The sequence below is a fragment of the Colletotrichum abscissum genome (assembly GCF_030869225.1).
Source record: "Colletotrichum abscissum strain IMI 504890 chromosome Unknown Scaffold_20.1, whole genome shotgun sequence".
Taxonomy (NCBI): domain Eukaryota; kingdom Fungi; phylum Ascomycota; class Sordariomycetes; order Glomerellales; family Glomerellaceae; genus Colletotrichum; species Colletotrichum abscissum.
Genome location: NW_026850099.1, coordinates 663,904 through 688,850, shown reverse-complemented (window position 1 = coordinate 688,850; position 24,947 = coordinate 663,904). Strand labels below are relative to the sequence as shown.

Genomic DNA, 24,947 nt, shown 5'->3' with positions numbered 1-24,947 from the left:
AATAGGTATACCTGTGGATGCACAAGTCTCCGTAAGGTACGAATACTCACGTACCGTTGTAAACACCGGGCTTTTTGCAATCCTCTTTTTTTGGGAGTCGTTCCCCAGGAGCAAAAGAGACAGTGGAGGAGGTACTTTCCCTCGCACTGCACGCTCCATGTAAAACTAGGTACCCTACCTGACGGAGCATTTTCCCAAGTCCCACGCCAACACCAATTTTCTTCTCCTGCGTCTACGGTCGACTTCCCTCCTACCTTCCCATCACCTTTCCCTCTTTTCGGTTCCTTCCTCCTTGCCCCTACCGAAACCTCCCACCTCTCCTCCTCCTCCTCTCCTTCCCCGAGTTGCTGCGAGGACAAAAGGTATTTCGACACGAGGACCGGTCAATTTCCTCCTCGTCTCCTTCTCTGCCCTTGCCTGCTTGTTGCCGCAACTTCCGCTTCGGTCTTTTTTGCTGTGCACTTCACTTTGCTCGGCACCTCTCCTGAAGCTTGAACCGGGAACCACTCCCGTACCCTCCCCCGAGCATCCGTCGTTTGTTCGAGTCAACCACACACCTACAGCTACTCGCCTGCTGTGTGGGAAACAATTGTTCGAAGCATCGGCTTGCTTTCTCCCAGGCATCGCCATAGCCATTATCCTTACCGTGCAGCCTTTCGTCATCGGCCACGTTGTCGCCTTCCTGCCAAAATGTCTGGTTCCCAAGCTGGTAACCAGCTCAACATCGATCGCTATGTCGTGATCCACGTCGCAACCACCTGCGATGAGCATGGAGTCTACGTCACCAAGGACTCGGCCGAGGTTATTGAGCTCGGCTGGATTCTTCTCGACGCCAAGTCTCTGGAGGAGGTGAGTTGGCATCATCCGTCTCCGGCTTTTTTTTTTGCGGGCTATCCCTCTTCGCTGCTTCAACCCAGAGCTGACCGAGCTTGTCTCTAGATCACCCGCGAGAGCGTTCTTGTCAAACCCATCAACACTCCGATCACACCCCTGTGCAGTAAGTAGTCGCACCAGGCTTGAGACCTCAATCCCCTTCCCGTCACGCCATATGACGCCTGTTTGAGGCGCGGGCAACATCCTCGTGAAAAAATTCCCTAGCTGACCTCGGCATTTTTCTCTTCCTCTAGCGAGCTTGACGACCCTGACCTGGGAACATGTCCGTAACGCTGGTACCTTCCGCGATGCCATTAACCGATTCGACACCTTTGCCAACGAACACTTGACTTCGCAAAACCTCGATTTCGTCTTCGTTACCCTCGATGCTTGGGACCTTCGCGTCCAGCTGCCCCGAGAGGCCCGCGACAAGGCTGTCGTTCTGCCCCCGTACCTTCAGCACTCCCGCACGTTCGATTTGCGAACCGAATATCAGAGGTGGCAGCAGCACCACCCCGAATCGTTGCCTTTTGGGCCCTCAATGCTGTCCAATATCTGTGCCGCCTTGGAGGTGGAGCCGGTCCAGTCCAGTGCTCCAATCAAGCACAACCTGCCTTTCCACCTTCAGGCGCTGGCTCCTGCCTCTCCTCGCCGCGCCATGGAGGAGGCCGTCACTCTCGCCCGCGTTCTGCGAGGCCTCATTCGCAAGTCGCAGCCTTCCCATGAGCACCCCGATGTCTTGACGAGACCAATGGATGCTCGCGCCGATGTGCGGGCTTTCTTGTCGGAGCGCAGCAAGGTTCTCCACATGTCTGGCCTGCCCCATGATACCACTCAATCCGAGCTGGAGAGCTGGTTCACTCAGTTTGGCGGTCGTCCCATTGCGTTTTGGACCCTCCGTACCCCTGAGCAGCACAAGCCCACCGGCAGCGGCTTCGCCGTGTTCTCTTCCCATGAGGAGGTGAGTTGGCCATTTCTTCATCGTACCCTGCACACTGTCCATTGTGTCTATCAAGAACCTACGTGTGGCGTTCTTAGTTGGACACTGTCATCAGACGTGGCACTTTTGAGGTACCCTGCTGACATCCTTCCTAGGCCGCTGAGAGTCTGTGCATGAACGGTCGTGCCCTTAATGAGAAGGCGATCGAAGTGTCTCCGTCTTCTAGCCGTGTCCTGGACCGCGCTGCTGAGATCCTCACCCCCTTCCCGCCCAGCAAGAACCGCCCTCGCCCTGGCGACTGGACTTGCCCTTCATGTGGCTTCTCGAACTTCCAGCGGCGAACTGCGTGTTTCCGCTGCTCGTTCCCGGCTGTGAGTGCCGGGCCTACCGGCGACATGGGCTACGGCTACGGATACGGACCACCGGCCATGATGCCCCCTCCTCAGCACCACCACGGACACATGGGTCACGGTGGTGGTCGCATGGGCGGCAGCGGCGTTGTGCCGTTCCGCGCGGGAGATTGGAAGTGTGGCAATGAGGTCTGCGGTTACCACAACTTTGCTAAGAACGTATGCTGTCTGCGATGCGGCGCCAGCCGTGCTGGTGCCGCCGTCGTCGCTGACTCTGGTGGCTACCCTTCCCCCATGGACCCTCCCTCCAACTATAGCATGAGCCAGGGCTCCATGAGCGGCACGCCCGGACCTGGCCCCTTTGCCTCGGCCGGCGGTAACTTCGCCTCTCAGGGCGGCGGCTACGGTGGTGGTCAGCACTTCGGTGGCCCGCCCAGCACCTATGCTCTTCCCTCGGGCATTGGTGGCGGAGCTGCTCCCTACCCCTCCTCCCTCAACACGCACGGTTTCGGACCGGCCCCTGGATCCCACTCCGCCGGCCCCTTTGACAGCCGCGCTGCCGAGGCTGCCTTCCAGTCGGCCTCCAACGGGCCCGCATCTGCCGGCCCTTCGAACAACTTTTACTCGCAAAACGAAAACGATCCCTTTGCGTTCCTTTCCAGCGGCATTGGCGGTTTGTCCGTCAGCGGCGGCGATGCCCGCCAGAACGGAGGAGCTGCGCCTCCGAGCAAGTCTCCTGCTTAAATAAACCTACTTGGCCACAAACACGGGGATCTAGGCGAGCTACATCAGCCACCTTGGATCTTTTTCTTGAGTGCCTACTTATTTCTGCGGAAACGAGCTTCGGAAACAAGACGAACATAGAGCATTGACCATTGGCAAATACCTTCAGGACTTACGCTTGCTTTCAACGGAAGGGGGTGTCTAGGTTTTGGAAGATTACTTGGAAGGAGGTTGGCTGTCGGTATACCAAGGGATGCGGGAAAAAAAGTTTGCTAGGCTGGAAAGACAAAAAGAGTGTTACACTACCGGAACGGACGGACACCACTGTTGGAATTGCTTTCTCCCTGACAAGCGTCAGTATAAAAGGGCGGGCTAGTTAAGGATTGTTGATTACGGCCGACCTTGCCTTTGGTTGGACGTTGCGGTTGCGGTACGGTCGGATTTTGGGCGGTCCAAAGGGGAGTGCATAGCGAAGGGAGTGTAACGGGTATACCTGGCCTTCATTGTGTGTGAGACGTGTTGATTTTTCAATATTTCTAGTTCTTTTTTCCCACTCTCAAAGTCATCATCATCGTGTCTGGTTTCCTCCTCTTCTCTTTCGACATTTTCCACCATTCTCTGTCTCGTTCCATCTGGCCTTTCTTGTCCCCTTTTCCCTCCTCAACATCATCATATCCATTTCCAGATTAGCTTGGCATGTACACCCTTTTCCACCTCTCTCTCTTCTCGACACCAAAAAACAACATATGGTTTTGTTCCTATACGGCGGAAATGGGCGGCAGCGTTGTGGGAGTCGGGGAGTGAAACAGGGTCCAGGGCAGGCTGGCTGGCTTTGGCTTTGAAATAATCTTTGCCCATCTTTTTGAGAAAAATAATGCGAATTCTGTGTTGTCATGTTTGTTGCTGTTGCTCTTGCGTAAAAAGCACAAATGGCGATTGCCATTCGTCCCTGTGTTTTGTTGCTTGCTATGGTGAAGAGATTGTTGGCGAGAGAGAAACAGAAAAGTATACTGACTTTTGCGGTTTCTGATTCTAATGCATGTGTTTGCCTTTGCTGTCTTGATATGTTTTCGGCGATAGAAGGGAGAATAAGGGAAGAAAAGCTCAGCATGGTGTTCTGGCGCCTGTCTCTCTAGCCCACCTATGAGTCGTCACAGTTTTCTCATAATTGAAGTCTTTCTGCTCTCCACCTGCCCAACCGACCTTGTGAACACTCTCTACCCAAATGATGATTGTACTGCAAATCGCACTTTGCCGATCGAGATTAGCTTCCTCGCTGATGCCCTTACGAAGTCCCATAGTTCCAGAAAATGTATGTCACGTAGGCACGGCGGGACAAAGGTTATTCGATGCTACGTTGACAGTTGAAACGTTGAAAGGATAGCATGTTGGGAATCCGAAGTTATCTCCACAAATGACCACAGACGCCAAAAAAGACGAAAACGAAATGGTAAAAGTGCCATCCTCCGAGTTAGTCGCCGCCGTTTTAGTCCCCCCCGTCCACCTGAGCCAACTCTAATTGCGGCGAGCCAGCTAATAAAGCTACTTGTAAGTATTCTTGAGACTCCACCTTGCCTATCGGTCAATCTCGTCAAGCGGCAAGTCGCCGTCGTCCCTGCCGACAATGGAGTCGGCGACCTTCCAGATCTGAAGCAGGTTGTCCTCGGCGGCACTGCAAACGAGCCAGGGTTCGTTGGGGTTCCAGCTGAAGTCTGCCAGGTGGTTGGTGTGTCCGCCATGCATGAAGAGACTGTCCTAGTGTAAGCAGCTGAAGTTCCTTGGGTGAGAGTAAGACTTACAGTTCTGGGGGTCCATCCTCTTGGTCGTCAGGCATCTGCTCCTCTCCGACGCGGGAGAGGTCCCAGAAGATGACTCTTCTATCGTAAGAGCCACTGCCGAGGATACCGGCCTCCTGAGGGTGCCATGAGAGAGAAGTTACTGCGTCGTTGTGTCCCTCGAGCGTGTGAACCTTCTCCTTGACATTACGAAGATCCCAGATGCCCAGGGTCTTGTCGGCTGATGCCGTGGCAACGAGCACTTCGGATGTGGGGTTGAACGCCAGGGCGTTGATGGCATCCAGATGACCGCGCTTGGCGGTCACTGCAGCGCGGGTTGTATCGGCTTGTCGCACGTCAATGATTTGCATGGTCAGGTCGTCAGAGACCGTTCCGATGAAGCTCTTGGCGATGGGGTGGTATTGAACATCGTTCACAATCTGAGTGTGGTGTGTGTACTTGCGGTGGGGCTTTAGAATGTTGCTACCGCTTTGGAGGTTCTTGAGGTCCCTGTTGAAGACTGGGTTAGGCTGACGATGATCTTGGGGGATACGTCGAGACAAACCAGAGGCAGACGGTGCGATCTTCACTACCAGACGCAAGGCAGCCTTCCTCATGGGGGTTCCAGGCCAGGCCAAATCCTTCCTGCTTGTGGCCGATAAGCTCGATCTGAGCATTGACCTTGCCGGTGGGCTGCAGGCTGTGCTTTGTGCGGTCGAAGACAAGGACCTTGCCGTCGACGCAAAGGGTCGCAATGATGTCGGGGTTCTGGGGCTGGTAACGCGCCTTGTTGATCTCGCCGGGGTGGTCAATCTTCTGCACAATGTTGAACTCGACGGCGGTCGATTGCCCATTTGATGACTTGGCGTGACCTCCAATTTCTCCAGTCTCCTCATTGTAGTCTTCGGGGTTCGGGGCCACAGACTTGGGGATCTTGACTTCAGCGATCTGGACGTGGTTCGGGAGGCCCTCGGATGTGTGTGTTCCGAGGAGCAGTCTGTGGATTCGGTAGTTCTTGTCTTCGGGCTCCTTAACATCAGGGAACCATTGGGTAGTGAGTGTGGGCCATTCGAGGGCGGTGCTATCACATATTTAGTTACAATAGAGTTGCGACTTGTCAGCTTGCCGTACCTGAGAATCATGTCGTAGAGAAAGGGGCTGTTCTTCTTCCACGTCTTGTACTCTAAAGTCTGTTTAGCTAATTCCCATTTGAAGCTCCGAGTCTCCTGTAAACCTACCTTCGTTGATGAGACGCTGCTCCTGATCCTCGTCCTCCTCTTGGATCATGTCGACTAGCAGAGAGGTCAGCCTGTCATTTCAATTGGAGCTCGTCTGTGAAGCTTACCGTCGACATCGTCAACAACTTGTGCGGGCGCCATTGTGTAAAGTCGCGAAACCAAAGTAGAATCGCTCTATTGTGAGATCTCTAAAGAACGGTCGTTGGGCTTGTTCAATGTGTTGTGCTTCGTAGCGCAATGGTCGGAAAGTTCTTCTTGCTGGCGCAAACGACGGTCGGGTGGAGGTTGACGCGAAGTGGAGGTTCTGAAAGAAGGACGCGCAGCGCGTAGATTGAAATTTGGCTGCACAGGTAGGTACTTGGCCTGAGCAAGCAAGGGCCAGGAAGGCTGGGAGACGCTTGCCACGCCAGGACGAAACGGGCATGGGCTCAATCGAAGATGCTCCCCACATATTTCGGCGCGAAAGCATCAGCCTCAGGTCCCCGGCCGAGGCGGGGCAGTAGCTGTGGCGCAGTCCTACATTGTAGGCCCTGAAGCCAGGCCGATATGCCCCAGAGTTCCGGTGCCAGTGAAAGGCGAAGAGTCATACCGTCAGGGCCAGAAACACTGATGAGCCTCTGTAGCCACTAGCGCCACAGGATTCTCCCACCTAGCCCCGCCACCGCCCAACACCTAGCTGGAGGCGGCGGTTCCTGCCCTGCATCATCCATTATCGATTGCGCCCATATCAGCCAGCATCTGGCGTCAGTTCCATCTGTCCAGCTTCATCTGCGCAACCAAAGATCCCACGTTCACGACCTCTCAACCCTCCCCCCCTCCACACAGCTCGACAGACCGAGTTCCCTGTTCACCTGGCAGAATCGCAGACAAGTCTGGCTACTCGAATAGCCGACTGTTGATTATTCTTTCACTTGTTCATTTACTCTTTTCCTTTTCCGCGTCGCAACCAGCTTGCGACAGGCTCACCTGGACCTCCTGTGTCAGGACCTCCTTCGTGTTTAGAAGAGATTCAAAATCCCAACGGACCCGTTGCATCGCATCGAGACGGATCGATACAGACTTTGTTGTTGTCTGTTGAATCCATTGCTTCGCCACAGAACTTGACCAATAGTTGCGCTTAGCTCAAGCGCGCCACCATCACCACATCATGGGGTTCGTCGAGCTTCAACTTCCATCCTTTGGCCAGTTTGCTAACCCTGTCGCCCGCAGTGTCCCCAAATTCTTCAGATGGCTCTCGGAGCGTTATCCAGCCATCTCTCAGCTTATTGCTGAGAACCGCATTCCCGAGTTCGACTGTCTCTATGTTCGCCTCCCCCAAAACTACATCACTTCCTAGAACACAGCAGCTAATTCTCTTGGGTAGCTCGACATGAACGGTATCATCCACAATTGCACGCACAAGGACTCGGGCGAAGATACGACATTCCGTCTTACCGAGGAGGAGATGTTTATACGCATCTTCAATTACATTGAGCACTTGTTTGGAAAGATCAAGCCGAAGCAGCTTTTCTTCATGGCCATCGACGGTGTTGCGCCGAGAGCCAAGATGAACCAGCAGCGTGCTAGACGTTTCCGAACCGCCCTCGACAATGAAAAGGCCCGTGACAAGGCGATTGCCGAAGGTGTCGAGATGCCCAAGGAGCCTCCTTTCGACAGTAACTGTATCACGCCTGGTACTGAGTTCATGGCCAAGTTGACGCAGCAGCTCAAGTACTTTGTCAACAAGAAGGTGTCCGAGGATGCCGACTGGCAGGGCTGCGAGATTGTCCTCTCTGGCCACGAGACCCCTGGTGAAGGCGAGCACAAGATCATGGAATACATCAGAAACGCCAAGGCGCAACCTGACTACGATCCCAATGTGCGCCACTGCTTGTACGGCCTCGATGCCGATCTCATCATGCTGGGTCTTCTTAGCCATGACCCCCATTTCTGTCTTCTCCGAGAAGAGGTCACCTTTGGCCGCGCGAGTAAGGCCAAGAGCAAGGAATTGGAGCATCAGAACTTCTACCTGTTGCATCTTTGCATAGTCCGAGAATATCTCGAGTTGGAATTCCAGGAACTCAAAGAGCCTGGACGGCTGAGCTTTCCCTTCGATTTGGAGCGAGTCATCGATGACTTCATCCTCATGGCTTTCTTTGTCGGAAACGATTTCCTTCCTAACCTCCCCCGCCTTCACATCAACGAAGGTGCTCTTGCGGCCATGTTCCGCATCTACAAGTCTGTCCTTCCTCAGGGACAAGGCTACATCAACGAGGGTGGTGTCATCAAGCTTGATCGTCTTCAGATTTTGTTGAATGAGCTTGCCAAGGATGAAACCAACCAGTTCGAGGACGATATCAGCGACGAGAAATGGTATCAGTCCAAGAAGCTTGCTGAGTCCAACGGTGGCGAGAGCCGCAAGCCCAAGGGTAAGGGCCTCGTTCTGACCTCTTCCCAGAGAGATCTGTGGAAGCAGCAGATCAGACCCTATGTCAACAAGCCTTCAGCCGAACCCCTGGATCTCGGAAGTGGTCTGAACGCCGCCGATCGCAAGTTTGTTCAAGATCTTGCAGATTCCCTCCACATCGAGTGGAACACCAAGGAAGATGATGAAGGCCATCGTCATCTCCTTTTGTCATTTCCCGCGGGTGCGGAAAACATCAACGACGAGGAAGAGGAGGGCACCCTTGCGCTTTACCGAGTCATGCGCAACTACGACAAGGCTACCGTTGTTGATGTCACTGGTGAGGATGCTCAGAAGCAGTACAAGGAACTTTATGAGCAGAAGTACCAGGGTTGGAAGACCAAGTACTACCTGCAGAAGTTCCCTGAATGGGAGCCTGAGAAGTACGAAACTGAGCTCACAAAACTTTGTGAGAACTACGTCCAAGGTCTCCAATGGGTCTTGTACTACTACTACCAGGGGATCGCCTCGTGGCCCTGGTACTACCAGTACCACTACTCTCCTTTGACCTCAGGTACGTTAGATCTTGCACTGATTGTTGAACTTCACTAACAATGACTGCAGATGTTGTCAAGGGTCTTGGAGCTGACCTCAACTTCAAGTTGGGCCAGCCTTTCAGACCATTCGAGCAGCTCATGGGTGTCTTGCCCGACCGAAGCAAGTCCATTGTTCCGGATATCTACTGGGATCTCATGACCAACCCGAACTCGCCCATCTACGATTTCTATCCCAGAGACTTTGAGCTCGACATGAACGGAAAGCGCATGGAGTGGGAGGCTGTTGTCAAGATTCCCTTCATTGACGAAAAGCGTCTGCTCAGTGCGATGGAGCCCAAGAACAAGCTCCTCAGCAAGGACCAGAAGGACAGAAACGGCTTCGGGGTCGCTCTCAAGTTCACTTACAACCCCGATGTCAACATCACCTACCCCTCCTCTCTGGTTGGCGTTTTCCCCGACATCACCCCTTGCCACTGTGTGGAGAACATTTTCGAGCTCCCCAACACTGAGGGTCTCAAGTTCCTCAACGGCCTTACCGATGGTGCCAAAATCAACATTGAGGCACTGGCAGGATTTCCAACACTGCACACGCTGCCTTACACGGCGTCGCTGATTGAGGGCTTTGGTGTCAACGTATTCCAGGCAGACAGCAAAAACCCTAGTCAGATCGTCACTCTGACCGAGTCGGAGGTTAGGACGAGAGCGCAGGTGGCTGCAGGAAAGCTAGGCAAACGATGCTTCGTCGGATACCCCTTTTTGCAGGAGGCCAAGGTCGTCAAGGTCACCGACGAGCTGTTCGACTACGAGCTCGACCAAAACGGCTCAGTCGTCCAGACGCATCTTGGTCCTAAAGAAATGCACTTCTTCGCCAAGGAGTCCCGCCACATTGAGGATTGGCACTCCAGGCGCCTGGGCATCGTCATTGGCGATGTTGAGTCTCTGGTGCATGTCCATATGCTCAAGGGATTGATCAAGACTGAGGAGGGTGCTTTGATCAAGGACTACGACTTGAACCCCAGCATGAGAAGCGTCTATGCTTCTCAGACCATTGTTGACGAAGTCGTCAACGAGGACCAGCGCTTCATTGAGAAGGCTGCTGTCCCTATTGAGGAGGAGTACCCCGTCGGCACCCAGGCCTTCTTCCTGGGCGAGTACAACTATGGACGGGCTCTTGAGGTTACCGGCCACGCCAACAATAAGGCCAACATCCGAGTTCTCGTCCTCAAGAACAAGGAGCCCGAGTTTGCTAAGCCCATCATTCAAGAAATGAAGCGTCAGAACCGATACACTCCATCGTACGCCGTCGCAAAGATGCTGGGCCTCCACCCCTTGATTCTGAGCAAGATCCTGTCTTCCTACCAAGTTAACACAGTTGGCGGTCTTCGCGTCAATCTCGGTCTCAACCTAAAGTTCGATGCGAAGAAGCAGAAGGTGCTTGGCTACTCGCAAAAGTCAGAGTCTGGATGGGAGTTCAGCAACGCCGCTATCGAGCTTTTGGCCAGGTACATTGCTGCCTTCCCTGATTTCTTTGCCGCGATTCAGCAGAACCCTCAGGCCAGTGACGTGAGCGACACCGATCTCTGGAAGGATCCCAAGGTGGGATCCCAGCGAGTGAAGGAAATCGGAGCTTGGCTCAAGGAGGCGCAGACCCGCAACTTTGAGAGAGTGCCCTTGGAGGCCGAGCAGCTCGACTCGGTTGTGGTCATGAAGCTTGCTGAGGCAGGTGCGCAGGCCTTCACCCAATCCCACGAGGTCGAGGTCAAGAACATGAAGGGTGTTCCTCGCTCAGCTATCATGAAGCCTAGCGATGCTGAGCTGTTCTTGAGCGGCCAGAAGTTCGCCCTTGGCGATCGTGTCAGCTTCCTGTCTTCTTCTGGCAAGGTGCCTCTCGGCAGCCGAGGAACTGTTGTCGGCCTTAGCCGTACCGCCAACAATCTGCTCTTGGATGTTGTCTGGGACTTGACTTTCATGAGTGGCACCACTTTGGGTGAAAGAGCCCCGCCTTTCCGCGGTATGACAGTCGCTTCCTCCTCGGTACTCAACACCACCTTCAAGCAGGTTGTCTCCGGCTCCAAGGCTGGAATGCAGCGCAAGCCTGCCCCGGCCCCTGCGTCGCTTACCACTGCCGCCACGGGCGTTCCTCAGTACAGGGATGCGCCTGCCCCGGACCGTGGCGCTTGGCGTGGTGGTGCCAACGGCGGCCAGGGTCAGCCTGGCCGCGGCCGCGGTCGTGGAGGCGGCCCCAACTTGCTCCACAGCACCCTTGTGTACAGACCTCATCCCAACGGTCAACACGGCGGGGAGGAGAACCACGAAGCCAACGGTCAAGGTCAGCGTGGCGGAGGCTTCCGAGGCAGAGGACGTGGCCGCGGAGGTCCCATTCAGAACCCTGGCTACTCCGGTCTTCACGAACAGCCGGCCCAGCAGCCCATGTACGGCAACGTGCCGCCCCCAGCCAACCTCGACGCTCGTGGCAGAGGCCGAGGACGTGGGGGACGCGGTGGACGCGGCCGAGGAGGAGCTCGTGGCCGCGGTGCTGCAAACGGACAGACTAATGGAGCGACTCACGACGCCGCCCAATCCTAAAAATACATTGTGTGCTTACATTTCTATGGCCTTTCTTGGTTCAGCAGATACCCCTTGATGAAGCGACTTGGTTTCTGACAGATGGCAATGGTTTCCAAAAGTCTATGGAGTATAGAAATGGCATTTACATTGGGCTTGGAGGTGCATGGCGACGGGCCTTTGTCTGTGTTGGCCAATTTCCGATTTGGGAGATGGTTGGTCTGGAATAGTCCAGACGGTCCGCCGTCGTAGATAGAGTCTGGAGATCAATGCATCAAGATGCGTCATCACTTGAGTCCTTTTAGAACATCACTTAGTGTGACAACACAGTTGAACGTGGCCTCAGCTCGGAATTTTATTCATTCAGGCAAAAGTTCAATCTACGTTCAAGGCTTCTTCTCCTTAACCTTGAGAGCAGGAAGCTTGAAGACCTTGCTAACGCCACCCTTGAGTGCCTTCCAGCCGCCGATATCAATGTTCTGGTTCCACGTCAAGATGCCCACCCACGGTTGAACGTTGTAGTGCAGCTTCAGGACGACCTTGTCGGCTTCCGCGATTTTGCTCGAGGGATGCGTGATTTGGTACTTTGGCTTCTGGTTCTTGATGTGGAGTTTGCCGCTGCAAAGTTTTGTCAGCATTCTGATACGGCCTGCTATGAAACTTGAGGTCCAAAGTCTTACCGGTTGGGGTCGATGCTCTTGCCCTCGGCGCTCTTCCTCAGCTTGCGCATGGCGGCGGGGCCAATATTGGCAAGGTGGTCGGAGCTGGGAGCGGTGATGATCTGGTCCCAGATGACGGCCTGGTTTGTGGCGTTTGTGCCGGCGGCCTTCTTTGAGCTATCGGGCCATTCTGCCGTAACGTAGACGAAGACCTGCTTGGTGTTCCAGGTGAAGAGCTCCGAGAGGTCGGCGTCGAGGGAGAACTTGATGATGGCGTACTCCTCCTTCTTGGAGGAGTAGTAGTGGGGGCGTCCCTTCACGACCTGAACGTTTGTGGTCTTGAGGGAGCCTACGGAGGGGGCGCGAGGGGTGATGAGGTCGGAGGCGGCGATGAAGGCGGCGACGAAGAAGGCTACTGTCGTGAAGAAGCCAAAGGTATTTTGGGCGCGGGTTAGGGTGTTGTACATTTTGACGAGACCTGGCCACCCTGTTGGGGTGTGAGGTGGGCTACCTGTTGTCTGGTCGAAAATAAAGAATAAGACGCTTGTCAGCAACTGGATTGCATGAAGGGAAACAGGAAGAAAAAGGGAGTTGAAGCTTTTGTTCGCGATCAGATGCGACGTGGGAGGCCACGTTTGGGGGAACAAGCTTCAGCCTTGCGGAGCTGGAGATGTGGCTTTAGCGCGCCATTGGTCGGAGCTTCAGCTTGTGAGGTCCCCTTAGAGGTACCTGGGTACGTCGTCCCCGGCTGGAGCTAAGGAACCTACCGAACCGGTGGTGTGGTCTGTGGGGCCGTAAACGGCTCTTACCGGTGGGTACTTTACGGGCCCAGCATGAGAGGTGAATGGCATTTAGATGCATTCCACCTCGGGTTTTTTTTTTTGAAGCAGCGGATGCGCTTCATCGGATCCTTGTCCATCTGCGTTCGCCTTCATATCACATGTAGTGTCTGCAGCTAGATTTCCTCCTCTCAGTCTTCATGATCACCATGAACTCCGTAGTAAGTCGCTGTAACGTCAGCAGATGGGAGGAAAGAGACACGACACTTTGCTCTGGTTATCTCCTTCCATGTACGTATCCATGTCCCGCTTTGCATATCTGAAGTGCCTTACCTTTTCCTCGTGGTAGTTCCTCTTCTCTTTCAACATCACCACTTGCAATGCTCTCTTCCAACTAAGTCAGGCTGGGCCAAGAGCAGAAGCTTCCGCATTTGGTCCATTGCAACTGGCTCAATTCCAAACTCTTCTTCTTCTGCGTCCTCCCCTCCCACCACGTAATCCCCCGCCTTCTTCTCTCCTCACACTTTTCTCAATACCTCGGCTTACAGTGATGCAACATGACACGCAAGAGAAAACCAGACTCAATCCGACTTGGAGGTGAGAATCAGGTATGTCATTGTCTTCTCAGGGTACCTACCATATTGGTGTAGACCCGTGGCCACACTCCTTTCGTTTCTTCTCGGCTTAAGCGGCGGGGATGGTGGGGGAACGCTTCCATTCGAGAAGGCAAGTGCCTCCTGGCGGATGCCGCGCTCCGGCGTGCTGGGTTTAATAGAGTGGATCCCGTCAGAGCTGCCCACGTCGCGCACAGCACAGGCCCCAGGCCACGACGAGACTTCCGGGTTGCAAATCCGCTTAGTTCCAGCGCGTGTCAGCGGGTACCACTGCACCTTTTTTTCTGGTCTCCAGCGTCCCCTCGGTGCCACCCAAATTTTGAGGTGAACCCCGTGGGTGCAGGGCCAGCCTCTGCCTTTGGACCCCACTGCTAACCGCACTTTCACGACCGAAGCAGGAGCGTGTGATCCCTCCTTCACATTCACATTTTAGAGTCGCGAGATCTCCCTGCGATGAAACGTCACAAACGGGCGCATCTCTGTCTTCGTCCGACTTTCCTGCGCCCTCTTCGACTCCGACCGATAGGCCTCGATCCCATACCCCACGACTAAGGTCTACCGCAGAACGCAAAGAGGACGGAGCTCTGGAGAAGACTGCGCGTGCGGCAGAAGAGACGATTGAGACTGAGGAGAGAGGCAAGCAGGCCGGTTCGCAGGTCACACATGTCTGTTCCAGCCGGAATATTTTCATGCAGAAGAAACGGCAAACGTAAGCGGCAGCGCAAATCCCACTTTCCACCAAGATTTGAACTAACATGGGGTTTGGATACCAGGTCCGAGGAGCTTCGACAACGATTCTACGACAGCACCTGCCACTCGTTTCCCACTTACGGGTATGCCTCGATCCGAAACATACAGCGGTAAAGAGACACTGCTGACAATCACTCTTGCAGGACCTCGAAAGACGGGGTTCCCCTTCCGGATCCAATGGTGAGTCTGCCCTACAAGCAGACTAGCAGTCGGGACTGACAATGGCACAGAATTCAAGAACCAAACTGGCGTTGACTGGCGGCAAGCCTCCTGCTTTCAATAACCTCAGCAAAGACTCCAGCAAACGATCAATCGCCGAAGCCCCGAGAGTAGCCAAACGTCAAAAGGTACAACCCGAGACTACACTAAGAGATGTCCCACCACACGCCACCCTTACAACACAGACGTTCGCTCCGCCCGTGGCATCCTCGTCGCTCTCACCGCAAACGCCCGCATTGGTCGACTTGACGCATTCGCAACGGTCGGTGGACGGGGATGCGGCTAGCAACCGCAGCACACACTCGGTAAACTCGACTGCGAGCGGAAGCGAATTCAGAAACGTGGAAAAAGCGCACAGCGGTTCCAGTAGGGGCGGTAGGAGATCTGGCAATCGCCCTCGTCCTCGAGGATTGCGAGTCAGAGACTCAAAGAAGCCCGAGGGCTATGACTGGGATGGCGAGGATGAGATCGTCCAAGACCAGCCAACACAGAATAGGCGAGCTCGTGGAGATTCGGCAGAAGCCCCCAGAAAAAAGGCTTTCCGTCAACCCCCGAGACGCGGCCAAGATGATATACAAGAGGTTTCGGAGGACGACGAACTCGCTTTCCAGACCGGGCGTAGCCGTCGAGCGGGAGATGACATCTCGGATGATGATGGAAGGTCACCAGACGCCGGCAACACAAAACGGAAGCGAGGAGACATGACCACGGTGAAATTCGAAAAGTCGCAGCCGGTCAAATCGCAGCCGGTCATATCGCAGCCGGTCATATCGCAGCCGGTCATATCGCAGCCGGTCATATCGCAGCAGGGCATCCCCAAGAATTTTACCCTCAAAGTTGTTCGTGCCGTATCAGGGAAGGACACCTTCGAGGCCAAGAAGCCAGAGGAGTGTGTTCTCCTGAAGCTTGACCAGCACTTCAGGAGCCTCATCGCTTTCGATCAGGCAGGCAGGCCTTTTTCGGAGAGAGGGTGGCTGGATGTCAAGTTGATGTTCTGTACTAAAATATTTTACAGCATCACGGGCACCCCGTTCGCGGTAATTTGGAGATCTTCTTCCTCAAACGTAGGAGGCTTACTGGTGCTCGGCTTTGCTGAACCAGGAGATGCCCACCGCCTTGGGGACTGGGCTGAAGCCAGGGTAAAAGCCTTCACTACACAGAAGACCGACTGTTCCCCCAAGGACAGGTATGTATTCCGGCGGGTCGCTCTCAACCTCAGGGTGCTAACAAAAAGCAAGCGAGTATCTTCAGAAGATCTATGAAAAGCAAAAAGCGATTGCGGAGAAGTGGGAGGACAAAAGAGACTCTCAGCCGGATGATATCAAGCTCCTGGAACACAAAGAGGCGATCAAGGCCAAGGCCGATACGGTATCAGTACCGTGGACTCAGTCGAAAACCAGTCCCCCGAGCAATCCACCACTTCGCGGCAGTATGAAGGCCGAAGACTCATCGCGTTCGTCGAAGCCCGAGATTACGCCGTCACGTTCTTCAAAACCCGACACTACAACGTCTTCCTACTTCGCTCCCATCAGCCATGACACCGGGACTGAGTCTCGACAGGCCAAGGAATCGCCCAGGGAAGCAAGGAGCACCGCCAGACGAGTCCAAGAATCTTCTCTTGGCATGCCCAAACGCAAATCCCCAAGCCCCGTCTCGTGGATACAGCAAAACCCTGATTGGGACAAGATATGGAACGAGAAGCCGCTTATTTTCCCAGCTACGGGAAAGAACAGGGCGTCAGTCTATCGTGATGATATTTCGCGCCTGGAAGAAGGAGAATACCTGAACGACAATCTCATTGGTTTCTACCTACGGTACCTTCAAGTTCACCTGGAAAAGCAGAATAAAAAACTTTCCGACCGTATCTACATTATGAACACTTACTTCTATCCGAAACTGACTGACACCAAGGCGGGCCGGGGGATCAACTACGAAGGCGTCAAATCCTGGACTGCAAAGGTCGACCTTTTCGCCTACGACTACATCGTGGTGCCCGTCAATGAGAGTGCTCACTGGTATCTGGCAATCATCTGTCATCCATCCAAGCTGCTCAAGACAGATGACGGTGAACCCGAAGTCAAAGATGGCAAATCTCTAGATGAGTTTAAAGAAGAATTAAAGGGAACCCCAGAGGAGAAACCAGTAAGGTCGGACGAAGGCATGGTTTCTACTGTTGGCGAGCAAGTCGAACTGATGAGTCTGGAAGAGAGCCAACCTGGGGAAGAAGAGAAGAAGGAAGAGCCGAGGCCTGGGAAGAAAGACAAGGGACCGTCTACGAAGCAACGTCAAGTACGCAAAAGCACGGGAATCGCTTTTCGGAAGCAGGATCCCACAGAAGCCAGAGTCATCACTCTTGACTCTCTCGGCGTCGGGCACTCCCCTACTTGCGGCAATCTGAAGGCCTACCTCGTCCAAGAAGCCAAAGATAAGCGCAACATGGCAATCGAACCACCTGGTACCTTTGGATTGACGGCAAAGAAAATCCCCGAGCAGGAAGATCACGCAAGTTGCGGCGCATTTCTCCTGGGCTACATGCGTGAGTTCCTGAAGGACCCTGACAGCGTGGTCACCAAAATAGTTCGTAAGGAGCGGCTAGATTGGGACATCACGTCCCCCGCGATGCGAAGCGAACTCCGTACCATCATTATCGAGCAGAGGAAACTACAGAATGCCACCTTGGCGGCAGAGAGGAAAGCTAAGCGCATGTCTACTGGACAGCCTACTCCCGGCATCCTGCCAGATGAACGTCAAGAAAGCGAGCTTGCGCCCCCGAGAACTCCTCAGCCAGTGGCTGACGTGCCAAAGAATCCGTCATCCACTGTCAAAGGGTCTCCAGCCATAGGCCTGCCTCCCAACAATGGCATCAGCCCGCCGGCGAAAATCGAGGGAGGCGACGCAACCTCTCTCTCTGAAGATCCCGATTCTTCGAAGCAGGGTAAATTTACCATTACTGGGATCGAGGAAGTCTCGGGCATTGCTCAACCCGTAGGAGTCAAGGAAGGCCCGAGGATGGAGAAGACGCCGCAGGTCGAGCCCAATGCACAGCATATCGAAGCTTGTGAACCTGGCCCGGCAGCCGAGCGCTCTGTATTACCTGGCAACACCATTCTCCCGACCAACGAGCAATGCGACGTGATGCGGACTCTCGTGGACAGTTTCGAGCCGCCAGCGACGCCAATTCGGGAGGCATCGCGCAGCGGCAACTCAACTGGAGGTCGGTTCAGAACCAGTCCTCGCAGAACAAGTCCTCGTTTTTCAAGAACCAAGCCGGTCGAGGTGGACGAGAACCAAATGCTCTCCGCACTGAAATCGACGCCGGCTCAGCCTTCCGATCAAGTGGTACCAGGTTCTCGAAGTTCAAAAAAGAAACCGGGCAACAGTCACAAGATGTTACAGCCGCTTGCGTCTTCACCAGCCCAGTCTGCCGAGCAAAGAAAGGCAGCTGTCCGGGGTTTTAAGAGGAAACTCAGTATCAGTGAGGAAATACTATGCAAACTGTCTTCTCCACCGCCCAAGGCTGCTCGCAAGGATGAAAAGCCTGAATCCCAACCTCAGAAGGGTGACTCGCCGAGCCAACAACTGCTCGGTGAATTGCAATCTTCCGGCGAGTCGATGCCAGGGCAGAGACTCACATCCGGGACGGATGCCAGAATGCAAGAGAGCATCATTATCGAAGACGCGGAAGCTCCAAAGACGTCGCCTCGGACGTTGACAAACACTATCACGCAGAAGAGTTCTTACTCTGAGGTCAAGTCGCCGCCTCGGTCTACTAAAAAGAGGAAGCAGCCTTCTCCGCAAGACCAGCGAGCAAGGAATAGGGCGATACCGAGCATCGAGCGGGACGCCGAGAGCTCATTCAACAAAATCCAGAGGCCTGCGAACGGCTCTGAGACGGTGGATCTTACCGTGAACTGAGCAGGAACCGAACCATGATACCCCGTTAAGTAACGATTGAGGAGAGGCGGAGACAAAGAAGCGGTTGGATCTGTCGTGGAGGTTGGCAGATGAGAGATACAGCGTTCGTTTTCCTGGACTGGTTGGCGCGAAGGCGTTCGTCCAAATAGTGTGTAATGGCATAGCTATGTCCTCATACCCATAGAACGTTGCATGGCGTCCCAAGCACATCAAAGAGATAGACATTTTTTTTCTCGAAGAGTGGCTGCAATTTTTTACGTCGCTTTGACAGAGAGTAGAGGCTCATCTCGTAGTTCGTACATTGTGGTACAAGATCCTCTATAAGTAAGTGCTTTTTTCCCCAAACGCCCCTCTCCTAAAGGGAACATCTCTATATGCTTTTCTTTACTCGCTTCCCGAATCCGATGCATCATTATGGTTACCGTTGACTTCCGGCTTTTTCACCACCTTTGGCACCTCAAACACGTATCCTCCATTCTTGGCGGTGCCCTTGCGCATCTGCCACCTGCCCAACCTGTGCTCTTTGCCTACTGCTGCTACGACACAGATGCCATCCTGCCCGCGCTCTCCGCGTTCAAAGATGGCAATGTCGTTGATCACGCCCTTCAAGCCGCCAGCGGCACCTTCTGACTTGCCCTTGGCAGCCTTTGAGGCCTGCTGCTCGGCTTCTGATGTGAGGATCCCCGCCTCCTCGAGCTTCCTCTTGTCCTCGCTTAGACGCCATACCCGTATGCAGCCGTCCCAACTGCCGCTGAGGATAACGTCCGAGTACGGGATCGACTTGAGCGCTGTGATCCACCGCGGTTGCGGCGGCGGCACCATGCTGGGATCTGGGTTGTGGTCGGCCGAGACCTCGTCCGGCCGGAGGGGCTGTTCCAGGCCGTGGGCCATGGGGAAGATGTGGAGGGGCTTCTTTTTCGTGACGCTCCAGAGAGCCAGGGAGCCGTTGTCGCTGCCGGTGACGAAGAGCTCGTCGTCGATCATGGCCACGCGGTCCATGCTGCCCTCGTGCGGGAGTGAGCGCGGGTCAACGTCTGGCCGGGACTTTTTGTCCACCGCGCCGCCGCGGAAGACGAGCTGCGTCTCTTCTGCAACCTTCCACAGGCGTGCTGTCCTATCGCGGGCGCCTACGCTCACGCAGCGCTCCTGGGCGAGGGCGTCAATGTCGACAATCTCGTCCTGGTGGCCGAATAGCGTCTCAATGTAGGCGAGCTCGTCCAGACTCCAGACCTTGACCGTGCGGTCTTTTGAACACGAGTACAGCTGGTTTGTGCCGCGGCGGAATGCGAGGCCGGTGACGGCGTCGCGGTGGTGGGTGAAGACGCGGAGGGGCTTGAGGGTCTCGGCGTCGTAGATGATGAGCCTGCGGTCCTGGCCGCCCGTGACGACGTATTTGCCGTCGGGCGACGCCGCGACGCAGAGTATCTTTTCGACGTGGCGCTGGTACGACTTCTTCTGGGCCTGGGCCAGGTTGCCCCTCAGCCAGTTCTCGAGCTCGGGTCTCTTGCGCGGCGGCGCTGGCGGCTTCTTGGGCTTCTTCTTGGTCGTCTGCGGGAACTGGTGCTGGGGCAGGTCCTGTATCCTCCACTTGTGCAGGTACATGTCCTTGGTGGTGGTGTAGGCGTAGGGCGCGTTGACGGCGACGGAGGTGAAGGTCTCGGTGTTGTTGCGGAAGAAGGACGAGGTCGCCCGGTCAAAGGCGAGCTCGTCGACGAGGGTGCGGTAGACTTTTCCCTTGGACTCGGCCACGTCCTCTTGTAACCTCTCGTTGATCAAGTCGCGATCAATGTCGGCGGCGTCGAACCCCACCTCGTCCACCTGCTGCTTGACGTTCTCGAGGTACCGTTCGGCGAGCCTCAGCCGGCGCTCGGCGGCCGTCTCGCCCGCGTTGTCTTCGTCGTCGGAAGAGGAGCCATTGTCGCTCTCCTCCGGGGCGGAGACTATGCTTTCGAGGTCAGAGTCGCTGCCCGAGATCGATTCGTCGTCGTCGTCGCGCTCATTTCGCTTCTTGGAGGCTGGTGCTGACGCTGTCGGCTTCTTGCCTTTGCTGCCGCCTTTGGCCGGTGCAGCAGATTTCGGAGGGGCTCTGTTAGACGTCTTTGAAGCGGCAATTCGCTTCTTGGGGGCCGCGGGGCCGTCTGTTCGCTTGCGTTTCTTGTTGGCGCCGGGTATCGTGAAGAAAGACGACATTGTGGGCGGTAGAGAGAGCGCCGTTCGCTATGCTTTGCCTGGGAATCTGGGCAAACAACTTTCCGTCCTGGCCCGCCTACATTGACGATATTTTTTTTTTCGCCTGGCTGCTCGAGGTGGGCTTGCCAGAAAAAAAAAGTTCGGTGGGTACGTATCTCGGAGAATCAGATAGCAGTGTGGGGTGTGGATGCACCCAATCATGAGTGAGTTAAGCAGGGGTGGTTTTTCCGGGCGGGCAGCGGTCTAGCTAGGCAGAATCCGCCCAGGACGGCCCATCCGTTCAGGCTGTAGCTTGACTGCGCGTTCCGGGGGGTAGCTCGAAGGCAGGTCGAAGGCTGACGAACAACCGACATTCAACACCAACGAACGCAACATCACCAACGTTTTCTCCCACAGCAAACCCAAGCAGACCAAAACCAGAACCACAGTCAAAATGTGAGACACCAGCTTCTCGATATCCTGCTCGTCGGAGATGCAGTGAGCTAATATGGAGTGCGATTGACAGGGAGGTACTACTGGGTATCACGGGCAAGGACTTCACCATCATTGCAGCTTCCAAAGCTGCCATGCGCGGTGCAACGGTCCTGAAGACTGCCGACGACAAGACGAGATCCCTGAACAAGCACACACTGATCGCATACTCTGGAGAGTCTGGTGATACCGGTTAGTCTCCTGCATCATAGAGCTCCCAACCCCGCCGGAGATGGAGGGGCGAGCATCGAATCCAACCCCTCTACCCAGTTCGGTCACGATATACGAGCTTCGATGTGCTGACCCGAACTCTGCAATGTATAGTGCAATTCGCCGACTACATCCAAGCAAACTCCCAGCTCTACTCGATGCGCAATGAGACAGACTTGTCCCCCTCTGGCCTCGCCAACTTCGTTCGTGGCGAGCTTGCCTCGAGCTTGCGGTCGCGGAAGCCGTACAACGTCAACCTGCTCCTCGGCGGCGTCGACCCCATCACACAGAAGCCCGCGCTGTACTGGCTGGACTACCTTGCGTCATTGGCGCCCCTCCCATACGCCGCCCACGGCTACGCACAGTACGTTGACCAACACCGGAGCTTCTCGGTGAAGCTCCTTCAGCCAAGCTCCCGAGCTAGAATCAAGGAGTCGTTGGGGCTAATTTGGTGATGCAAACAGATACTACTGCCTGTCAATCCTCGATAAACACCACCACCCCGATATCACGCTAGGCCAGGGCATCAAGATCCTCAACCTGTGCACGGATGAGCTCAAGAGACGGTTACCCATCGACTTCAAGGGCATGACGGTCAAGGCCGTGACCAAGGACGGAATCGTGGACATAGAGTTCGATGACGACAAGGTGGTGAAGGCTGCTTGAGGTGGCTGAGATGCGGATGCGATGACGGGAAATGAGGGGCCTTATGGGACTGTGGTGCGAGGGAGCATCAGAGAACAAGAGAGAAAGAGGCCATAACCAGCAAAACTGTACTACTAGACCGGGCTGGTAAATGATACAGGCATCAGTTCTATCACGACAAAACGCCATTCCTGGAGAGACGTTGTCCCGTGCTTCATCTAGTATGAGATATGCTGATGCGATTCAAGATGGGATCATCGGCACGGGGAAACACAAGACGGCATTGTTTATGAAGAAGCGGGATTATGCCATTCTCTTCCGGCCGACACAGGGCAGTCCCGAATTCGGGCTTGCCCGTGCTCGACAGCAGTGTGATGGTTGCTGTATCAGTCTACCGTCGTAGTGGGAGCGGCTCAGTCAAGTGTTGGGAAGCAAACGGAAAGCGAGGGAGGGTGGTTAGTCCAAGCGGTGAGGTCACGGTTTTCCCATAGGTACGGCTCCAGAAAGGCGTCCAAGGTCCTGAAACGGGTGCCGGGCCGCTCACTTTCCAGAAGAAAAGCAGTGATCGGAACCGCTCGAATCGTTCGGTTCCTTTGCCTTGAGGAACCTGGGAAGTTTGGCGCTTCAGCCGAGAGCCAGCCCCAAGTATCTATCTCGTCCAATCTCTCGCGTGTTTTATACGCAGTAAGGATGTCGTCGATTCCTTTTGGACTGAAGATGAGGGATGTATGTGATTGACTGGGCGGATGATGTTCCGGCCGGTTGACCGATCCACAGGTTCAGACACTGAGACAGCAAGACCCCCCCCCCCCCCCCCGCCGGATGTACCGTTGTAACTTGTATCTTTGAACCCCTCCGGCGTTTGACTCGCACCATTCGCCTTTTGACCCTTCAGACCTTGGATGTTTCCCTGTCTTTTTTGGTGGCTGACTAGTCGCGCATCGATTCTTTATTGGTTTATGAGTTGCACCTGGCGGGTTCGGCGGCTCCGATGTTTGTTCGACGACGACGCTTGAAGCATTTTTCCTTCCCCTTTTTTGCGGTCTTCTATCGGTGTTCTATGCAGGTTCGAATTTTACATTGATATCTCTTGTGCTGTGGTGTCGGGGTTTTCAGGAAACTGGTGCACCGCCACCGGAAGACTTTAAAAGCGAAGCCTTTGCGGGTGGCCCCCACGAAATGACGTCTTTCAGTAGTGGCGGGCGTGATCTAAGGCTTCTTCTACCCAAACATGCCTTCGCCATGAGAACCATGCGTCTGCTCTCCAATGGAAATAATCCGCTGATGGGGACCGAGTGCCAAACCTATATCCTCAATTTTGCTGCTCCAATGGGCACCAGTCTCCGCACACAGATGGATGATTTAGGGAGCCCGTCGGAAAGCAAGGTCCCAGTCGTTCTGTTTGTGGTCATGGTGCAGTGAAATGTCACCAAACAGAACAGGCCAAGTGGGTGACAAAATCGATTTGCGCGCGACACATCCGACAAGCAGTTCCACCGCTATTATCAACAGCATTGATAATTGAATGAAATGTATTTCTCCACGTATGTACCTAAGAAAATTTTGATATAATCCAAGTCGTCCATGACCAGGGTTACAGCCAAGGCTTTCTTACGATCACGAAGTCAAGAGGCAAAAAGGAATGGGAGAAGAGGCCTGCAAGTGAGTGACAAAATCGATTTCCTGCTATTCATCTTGATAAGTCTCCTTTCACTATCATATCATTATTATTACCTTTCTATATCTTATCGCCACTTGAAGTCCAATCTCCAGCCTTCCATATCCATACCATCGACTTGCGGGGCACCCTGTAACCCCGAGCTTCATGTCTTGTTTCTTCCCGTCTGCGGATACAAACGCTAGTCTGGCCCGGCCACCAATAAACCAGCCCCAGGACTGCGTACCCAGCCAAGAAATCACCTCATTTAGGTAGGTACCAACCTTCTGTAATAATCCTCACTTCGACGTGTTGGCCATGGAATAATCCAGAGTTGGCCGACACGAGGGAGCGCCAAATTCAAACTTGCACGCAGTAACAGGATCGGAACACCCAGCCGTGTTGGACTCCAAGGGTCGGGTCCGTTCATGCGCGGGCCGTAGCGATGGATGGACGTGACGTTTGTTCACCTCAGCTGAGGTAAGGGCACTCGAGCACGTTGCACCCTCCCACCGGTACGTACCGACGTTATTCTTCGTCGGTATCTCCTTCCACCTCTGCGGTGTCCAGTCAAAAGACTGTCACTGGATTGGTTCCCGTTCCCTCCCTCCTCTTCAGCTCAAGAAGAAGGCGATAAAATAGTGACTCAGGGAAAAAATTTAGTACGAAGGGGATGGAAAACCTGGATGGTTGTTGGTTGGAGAGAGTTTAGCGTGGCCTGTCACCTCACATGTCATCATACTTCTGGCCCCTTCACCCTGTAGAAAGCAAGCACATGCTACACGTCCTCGAGGGTGGCCAATCCGGTGCTTTGCTTATACACCCCCTGGGCGGGCTGTAGCGGCTGAGAGGGAGCCTGAAGCCTGTCGTGCGCTCTCACTATCTATTTCCCGTAAGGTAAGGTAAGGTAGGTTCTCATGGTTCCTTACTCCTGAGTCCTGACGGATTTCTTGCCTGCTTGAAGCCTGAGCGGGCGGCAGGCGTGTGCCCCAGGAACATACCTTACCTTAGGAACTTGGAAGTAAGCACGTAAGGTCGGGTGCCTCAAGATGGAAGGCAGGCACTGGCTGTGCTCCTGTCCAGGCCAGGCCCAGTCCAGTCGAGGCAAGGGCAGCCCGTAGACTCTCATCACCGCGGAGTGCAAACAAGGGAAGGAACGCCTCCCCAAATTTTTGCGGGAGGGAAGGTATGGTTGGGGTGCGTGGGTGCCATGGCCAGCAGCGCCCAGTGCTGACGGAGCCAGGTTGGCAGGGGTGTGTGGCCTTTCTGGTGGATTCCGACACAATCTCAAACCGAATTTTTTTTTCTCCCCTACTTCTTGCCTCCTCCTCCGATCTTCAAAATCCCTTTTCCCTCCCACAACCTCCCCCCCTCCTCCCACACAAAACTCTTCCCACCTTACAAAAACAAAAGGGATTATATTCCTTCAACCCC

The 24,947-nt window shown here is 54.7% G+C and overlaps 7 protein-coding genes across 7 annotated transcripts; 4 read left to right on the top strand and 3 right to left on the bottom strand.

Moving 5' to 3' along the window:
• Positions 1 to 690: 690 nt before the first annotated feature.
• On the top strand, positions 691 to 2,907 carry CABS01_08826 (uncharacterized protein; the record flags this gene model as incomplete). Its single annotated transcript, XM_060542184.1, has 4 exons — positions 691 to 849; positions 940 to 997; positions 1,128 to 1,834; positions 1,969 to 2,907. The coding sequence occupies 4 exons, from the start codon at positions 691 to 693 to the stop codon at positions 2,905 to 2,907; spliced, it is 1,863 nt and encodes a 620-aa protein (XP_060401074.1).
• Positions 2,908 to 4,461: 1,554 nt separating this feature from the next.
• CABS01_08825 (WD domain-containing protein) lies at positions 4,462 to 6,040 on the bottom strand (the record flags this gene model as incomplete). The annotated part of the gene is made up of 6 exons (XM_060542183.1): positions 4,462 to 4,636; positions 4,686 to 5,171; positions 5,227 to 5,742; positions 5,793 to 5,844; positions 5,900 to 5,953; positions 6,007 to 6,040. The coding sequence occupies 6 exons, from the start codon at positions 6,038 to 6,040 to the stop codon at positions 4,462 to 4,464; spliced, it is 1,317 nt and encodes a 438-aa protein (XP_060401073.1).
• Positions 6,041 to 7,046: 1,006 nt separating this feature from the next.
• CABS01_08824 (XRN 5'-3' exonuclease) lies at positions 7,047 to 11,425 on the top strand (the record flags this gene model as incomplete). Its single annotated transcript, XM_060542182.1, has 3 exons — positions 7,047 to 7,202; positions 7,263 to 8,856; positions 8,907 to 11,425. The coding sequence occupies 3 exons, from the start codon at positions 7,047 to 7,049 to the stop codon at positions 11,423 to 11,425; spliced, it is 4,269 nt and encodes a 1,422-aa protein (XP_060401072.1).
• A 365-nt stretch (positions 11,426 to 11,790) lies between these two features.
• CABS01_08823 (signal peptidase subunit) lies at positions 11,791 to 12,530 on the bottom strand (the record flags this gene model as incomplete). Its single annotated transcript, XM_060542181.1, has 2 exons — positions 11,791 to 12,022; positions 12,085 to 12,530. The coding sequence occupies 2 exons, from the start codon at positions 12,528 to 12,530 to the stop codon at positions 11,791 to 11,793; spliced, it is 678 nt and encodes a 225-aa protein (XP_060401071.1).
• A 1,056-nt stretch (positions 12,531 to 13,586) lies between these two features.
• CABS01_08822 (sentrin-specific protease) lies at positions 13,587 to 18,340 on the top strand (the record flags this gene model as incomplete). Its single annotated transcript, XM_060542180.1, has 6 exons — positions 13,587 to 13,780; positions 13,890 to 14,165; positions 14,230 to 14,289; positions 14,350 to 14,386; positions 14,437 to 15,611; positions 15,664 to 18,340. The coding sequence occupies 6 exons, from the start codon at positions 13,587 to 13,589 to the stop codon at positions 18,338 to 18,340; spliced, it is 4,419 nt and encodes a 1,472-aa protein (XP_060401070.1).
• A 384-nt stretch (positions 18,341 to 18,724) lies between these two features.
• Positions 18,725 to 20,530, bottom strand: CABS01_08821 (WD repeat domain-containing protein; the record flags this gene model as incomplete). The annotated part of the gene is made up of 1 exon (XM_060542179.1): positions 18,725 to 20,530. One exon carries the CDS (start codon positions 20,528 to 20,530, stop codon positions 18,725 to 18,727), a length of 1,806 nt encoding a protein of 601 aa, XP_060401069.1.
• Positions 20,531 to 20,847: 317 nt separating this feature from the next.
• CABS01_08820 (proteasome A-type and B-type) lies at positions 20,848 to 21,877 on the top strand (the record flags this gene model as incomplete). The annotated part of the gene is made up of 3 exons (XM_060542178.1): positions 20,848 to 21,193; positions 21,326 to 21,575; positions 21,676 to 21,877. Coding segments are annotated over 3 exons (798 nt in total), but the record flags the coding sequence as incomplete, so codon positions are not given.
• Between the last annotated feature and the right edge of the window lie 3,070 nt (positions 21,878 to 24,947).